The sequence below is a fragment of the Ipomoea triloba genome, chromosome 6 (assembly GCF_003576645.1).
Source record: "Ipomoea triloba cultivar NCNSP0323 chromosome 6, ASM357664v1".
NCBI classification, from domain to species: Eukaryota; Viridiplantae; Streptophyta; class Magnoliopsida; order Solanales; family Convolvulaceae; genus Ipomoea; species Ipomoea triloba.
This window is the reverse complement of record NC_044921.1, coordinates 773265-779912: the sequence shown is the minus strand read 5'-3', so window position 1 is coordinate 779912 and position 6648 is coordinate 773265. Positions and strand designations below refer to the sequence as shown.

At 44.2% G+C, this 6648-nt stretch overlaps 1 protein-coding gene across 1 annotated transcript; it reads right to left on the bottom strand.

The window, feature by feature from the left end:
- Nucleotides 1–348: 348 nt before the first annotated feature.
- On the bottom strand, nt 349–1754 carry LOC116022425. The gene is made up of 2 exons (XM_031263153.1): nt 577–1754; nt 349–478 (listed from the first exon to the last, which is right to left on the bottom strand). The coding sequence occupies exons 1-2, from the start codon at nt 1752–1754 to the stop codon at nt 349–351; spliced, it is 1308 nt and encodes a 435-aa protein (XP_031119013.1).
- Between the last annotated feature and the right edge of the window lie 4894 nt (nt 1755–6648).

Sequence of the window (6648 nt, the reverse complement as noted above, 5' to 3'; positions counted from 1 at the left end):
AAGCCCACCGAGTTCTCCATTCCCCACCAAACCTCCATCCCCTCTCTGCACCTTCGCATGCATGGATTGAGAAGGGGTTTTGTCTATGGCACTGAAGTAGGGAATTGCAGGGCTGATTGTGTGGATGGGAAGAGAATTTAAGCTTTGCTTTATAATGTCAATGGTGTGAGCTTCAAGCTCATAAAGTGAAGTGATTAAAAGGTATTGTGCTTTGGCACCATTGATAGGTTACAATTTTTTGGATCACAGGATCCCAAGGTCTTCCAAGAATTGTTCAAGAGTTTACCGTTGTCATTTCTTTTTTTTTTTTTTGATGAAAACAACCAATATCATTAAAACAAACAAAAGTCACACAACAGTCGAAAGAAACCGAGGAATAGAATCAAGGTACTCCACCCGACTCGCCTCAGTATTACACAAAGCATGAGAAGCCACTGTATGGGCTACCATATTACGGCTACGCTTAGCAAAAACAAAACTAACATTTGGTAAAGAAGACAAAAGAGAACAAATATCATGAATAATAAAACCATAAGGGGATAAATCCACACCCGACTGCACCGCCGTAGTAACCACCTGAGCATCAGTTTCGAGGACAACCTAGCACCCATAGCTTCCGCCTCTTTCACCGAGTAAAGCCCCTCCCTTCTTTCCATAATCACGGCATGCACATACCCTCTCTCATCACGACAAACCCACCCAAACCCCATTCGGCGATTGCGGTAATCCATTGCAACATCGATATTAAGCTTGTAATATCCATTTCGCGGGGGCTGCCAGGCTGCCGCATCAGAGTCAGCATCGTGAGAAATACTCCCAGTGCCATGCAACATAGCATTTGCAGATTGCCAACTATCATAGAAAGCCTGCGCATAAGCCACCACTGCTCCAGGAGCTAAACAAGAATTTTTCCAGCACAGTTGATTCCTAGCTTCCCATATGGACCAACACACCATAATCGCTTGCTCCAACGTGGAGGACGTAAGCTCGATCCACATCTCCTCAACCCAAGCATGAACAGATTCAAGATAAGCTAACCGCCATGTCGTATTTAAAAGCCTCCAACAACTTCGGGCAAAAGAGCAGTTTGCAAACACATGGATATCACTCTCATTCGCCAGACCGCAAAGCAAACAAACCTGATCACAATTTACTTGTTTCATACATAAAAGATCCTTCGTAGGCAGACGCAAAGAACAAAGAGACCAAAAGAAGCATTTAAACTTTGGAGGAATATTTAACTTCCACACCCCCGACCACCCCACAACTCCCGCACGCCCCTCACGCTCCATGGCTATCCTATAAGCACTCTTGACCGTATAGATCCCCTTCCCCTCACCACCCCAGTACATAGAATCATCAAAGTCAGCAAGGGAAGTTGGAACACTCATAATGCATTCAACATCCCTCTGACAAAAAATATCCCTTAAAAGGTCATAATCCCAATTCTTAGTATTTTGGCAGAAGAGGTTATTAACGCAAGGTCCATGCAAGTAATCAGGCTCAGGAGTAATAATATAAGGATTTGTTTTATCGGTCAACCATGGATCCCCCCAAACTCTCACCCTACTACCATTCCCAACTTTCCATCTCATCCCCGCTCTAAAAATCTCTTGAGATTCCCGAATACTCGACCAAACAAACGAAGGATTCGACCCTACCCCCGCTTCAAGGAAAGAAGCATTCGGAAAGTATCTAGCCTTAAAAACCTTAGAAACGAGAGCATCAGGATGCATTAGAAACTTCCACCCCATCTTCCCTAGCATGGCCAAATTCATCTCTCTAACCGCCCAAAAACCCATACCACCATGAGCCTTAGGTCTACACAGCTCCCCCCACGTACTCCACCTAATCCCTCGTCCCCCTCGCCCTTCACACCCCCACCAATAAGAGTTCATAATTTTTTCAATCTCATCCCCCAGTCCCTTTGGTAATAAGAACACCTACATTGCATAGTTCGGGATACTTTGAAGCACAGTTTTCAACAAAACCTCCCTCCCAGCCCTTGATAAAAACTTATTACCCCAATTAGAAATCCTTGCTCGCACCCTATCACGGATAAAGCCAAGAATCTCCCTCTTCCTACGCCCCACATACCCTGGTAACCCCAAGTATTTTTCCCGACCCTGCTGTTCATGAACCCCTAGAACCTCACAAACAGCCTCCTTATCCTCCACATGCACATTTCGGCCAAACACGATAGAAGTTTTATCAAAATTAACCCTTTGACCACTTGCCTCACCATACTCCCTCAAGACCTCCCTCAACACCCCCGCCTCAAAATTGTTTGCCCTAAAGAAAAACAGGCAGTCATCTGCAAAGAACAAATGAGACACAGCAGGTGCAGTCCTAGCAACTTTAACCCTAGTCAAACACCCCTCTCTCTCCTGAGCATGTAACATGGCACTAAGGCTTTCAGCAACAATAATAAATAAACACGGAGAAAGAGGATCCCCTTGACGCAACCCCCGCCCCGGGACAATAGGCCCCTACTCCTTCCCTTCCACCAAAACTTTATACTTGACCGTGGACACACACTCCCCCATCAACTCCACCCAACGCTCACTAAAACCCAAACGTAACATGACTTTCCCCAAAAAACTCCACTCCATTCTATCATAGGCCTTACTCATGTCAACCTTTAGAGCCCCGAACCCACCCCTATCACCCCTATGTCGTTTCAACGAATGGGTAGACTCAAAGGCAATTAAAATATTATCAACAATAGACCGGCCCGGAATAAACGCACTTTGCGCACTAGAAATTAAGGAATTCAACAAACCCCTCATCCTATTCGCTAGGACTTTAGCAAGAATACGGTAAAGGACATTACAAAGAGAGATGGGCCGAAACTCAGAAATTAAAGACGGGGATTTTACTTTCGGGATAAGCACGATATGGGTTTCATTGATACAAGCAGGTAAATGACTAGTAGTAAGAAAGTTTCGGCATAAAGATACTACCTCCTCACCAACGACCGCCCAATGAGTTTGGAAAAATGCAGGAGATAGGCCATCAGGTCCCGGAGACTTATCCGGATGCATGGAAAACACAGCCGCCCGGACTTCCTCCGACTCCACCGGCAGAAGCAAAGAATCATTTTGTTCTGATGTGAGGCGCGACTCCAGGTTCACCAGAACAGGCGCTGCATCACCTTCATTTGACGCAAAGAGGTTGCGAAAATAGCGAGTCATGATACCTCCCATCTCCACTTCATCCGACACCAAAAGCCCACCTGGCTCTCGTAACACACGTATTCTGTTCCTCCTCCTTCGTTTATTCACGCACATATGAAAATAATGGGAATTTTGATCGCTCTTCGTGTATCAACTTTGCTTAGCACGCTGTTTCCACATGTCACTTTGGTTTTGCAGCAAAGACAGATATTTATGCTGGGCTTCGCCAAAACCCCGTACCCCCACCTCATCCCGTCTCCCCCTCAACCTCCCCAAACTCTCTTCACACTACTGAAGCTCCTCTCTTGTAGCACGGTTAACTCCCGACCCCCACTCCCAAACCCGACGAGCGCACTCCGCCACCCTTACACCAATATCTCGATCACCAAAAGCCCGCCAAGCCTTTTCCACAACCCGTCGACAATCCGGATGTCGACCCCAAATATTTTCATACCGAGGGCGCCGTTTCACTCTCACTTCGCCACTGCCATTAACGACCAGCAACAACGGAAGATGATCACTGCACCCACCCTCAATAGACCTACCCTTTGCCCGCGGGAAAATATCCCGCCACTCACCCGAAACTAAAATCCTATCCAATTTTTCTTGAACCCAATGTTGAGAACCCCTCCCCCTTTCCCATGTAAATTGGTGCCCTCCAAACTCCATATTCATTAGACCACTCTCATGCACAGCCTCCCGAAAACCCCGTAAGAGCCAAGGTGGATGTGGAACCCGCCCATGCTTCTCATAATTCCATAAAAGATCATTAAAGTCCCCCATAATAGCCCAGGGTAAATTATTGAGCATAGAAAGATACCTGAGAAGGTCCCATGATTCCCGACGACGCCGTCGATCGGGATGGCCATAATAACCAGTGAACCGCCAGTCTGGTGCAATGCCGTCACCACTCACTTTCGAATTAATATAATGATTCGAGTAACCTACCACCTCGACACTCACTCCCCCATTCCATAACAGTGCTAACCCCCCACACCTACCAATTGCGTCTACAGCAAAACAGTTATCATATCGAAGACGCACTCGCAGTCCCTCCATACGCGTACTAGAACTCATTGTCTCAGAAAGAAACAAAATATCAGGCTTAACTCTATTAACCAAGCCCAATAAAGATTGAACTGCCAATGGGTTCCCCAACCCCCAGCAGTTCTAACTTAAACAACTCATTGGGCCCGGTGGGCCTGGCAACCAGAGCCCACCTCAGCATTAGAATACAGCTTCTCAATGACCATAAGAGAGATATCAGACAGAAGAGTACTCACACCCCCCTCAACAGTCGTCAACCTCTTACATTTTTGTTTAGTAATAATCACACCGTCATCCTCCTCAACAGCATTAACTACAACGTGACTCACCCTCCCCTCCACTCCCAACCCTCCCTCATTATTACCCTTCCCAGATTTAATATTCCCAGCCCAACCGCCACCTCCCTCACTAATAATAGAATTTATGGCATTTACACCCCCTAATGGAGACATTATTGCCCCAACATTTGTAACGGTCCCAACTGGTGTAACAGTTTCTCTTCCCCCTCGACCAACCACCGAAGCTTCCTCCGCCGCCGCTGGGTCTAGAACAAGCCAACGGTTTACCGGGGCCACTGTACCCCTCCTACCACCCGCACGTAACCAAGAACCAAAAGGCTTCTTAGCCCCTAAAATTAGCTTCCCCGGTTGTTTAGAGCAAAACCGATCACCATGACCGATAATGCCGCAATAAAAACAGAAAGACGGAAGCCTCTCATACCGGAGATCTGCTCAAAACCACTCCCCATCTGGTTTCTTCAACTTCAATTTTGGCTTCAAAGGCTTCGCAAGAGGAATAACCACACGGACTCGCATAAAAGACTTCGGATTACCGTCAAAATTACGAGGGTCAGTACAATAAAACTTACCAACCGCATTTGCCACAAGAACAGCAACCCTTTCAGACATGAAACCACTTGGCAGGTTATGAACTTGCATCCAGAAAGCAGCTTCGTCTAAACTAACCGCCATAGGATCATTCCCTGGAGACAAGCGACGTAACACCATAAGGTTCTGGTCATACGTCCAAGGTCCATCCTCTACAACCCTAGAAACATCACTCTCTTGACAAAAAGTAAATAAAAACCTCTGGCTCCCAAGTTCCCGAACATGGACTCCACGTTCAGGTCGCCAAGCCGTTGCCATAACATCTCTGAAAACAACAAACTTGATCGGTCGATCAGTAACTACTCGACCAACCGCCGCATAACGGAAATCCAGAACAGGCTGTACGATATCCTCCGGTTCTACCACGACTTCCACCGCATCGTCCATAATCGTGAGACCATCATAGGCATCTGCTAACGTACTCGATTCACCCTTCTCCATCAGAAGAAACAGATAGAGAAAAACAAGGAGCAAAAGCACAGACGGAAAGACAGAAAAAAAAAAGGAAGTCGTCGACAAAGGCTAGAAAAACCCTAGAAACTCTCTACCAAAACGAGAGAGAGGAAAACCTTGTACACAAAGAAGTCAAGTTTGACCCTATCTAATAATGTAGATATTTAGTCATGTGAGTTTACCGTTGTCATTTCTTAAGTATGCTTTAAATAGGCTTAAGTAGTTAATAGTTGATTGATTTAGTGATAGATAGATGATAGCTAATTGTGTTAATTATTTTTATCCGTTGATATAAATTGGTATGCATAAGAGGAGGTATTTGGTAAATTTAAATAAAAATTTAATAAATGCAAGTACTATAATAATCAACAACTAAGAATAAATTAGATTTTTAAAATGTTTTTGATTGATTTAGTGATATATTTATTTGGTAATCTACAAATAATTCACAGATTATTACGTCCATACAATTATGCAAATTATTCCAATTCACATATTATTACACATATAAAATTATGCTAATGGTTGCTTTTGAATAAAATATTATAATTATGTGTAAGTATGTAATGCAGAATTCCAATGAATATACGCTATATTTAACTAGGGAATTAGGTAAGAGACAATTACTCCTGATAATATTCCTAATAGATATAATGTAAAAATATGAACGCACCAAAAAAGTACACTAATCATTTAATAACGCAGTTCGGAGAACACTCCTAATCTGCGGGGCCACGCCCAAAATTTTCCACTAGATCAACCCGCTGGTTTTTACAAGTACAAGGTTCAACCGATTTACAAAACTAGGCCTACCACCTATTTTAACGCCAACCTTATACAATAACTCAGTAAGAAAATTTTAAATACAATTTGAGCTAATCTATCAATTACACAAATTGTATGCTAACCTGGATTTTGACACAAGGTGTACTAGTACTGCGCGGAGCTGCTTCTCCAAATTTAGTACTCGTTTCTAGTCCCGAACATTTGAAGTTTCTTTTGTGTAGTCAATGACTCTTGAATTGTTACTCCCTGAAACTTCAATTTGATCTCATTACAAGACTCCCCTTTTATAGCGTTTGTAG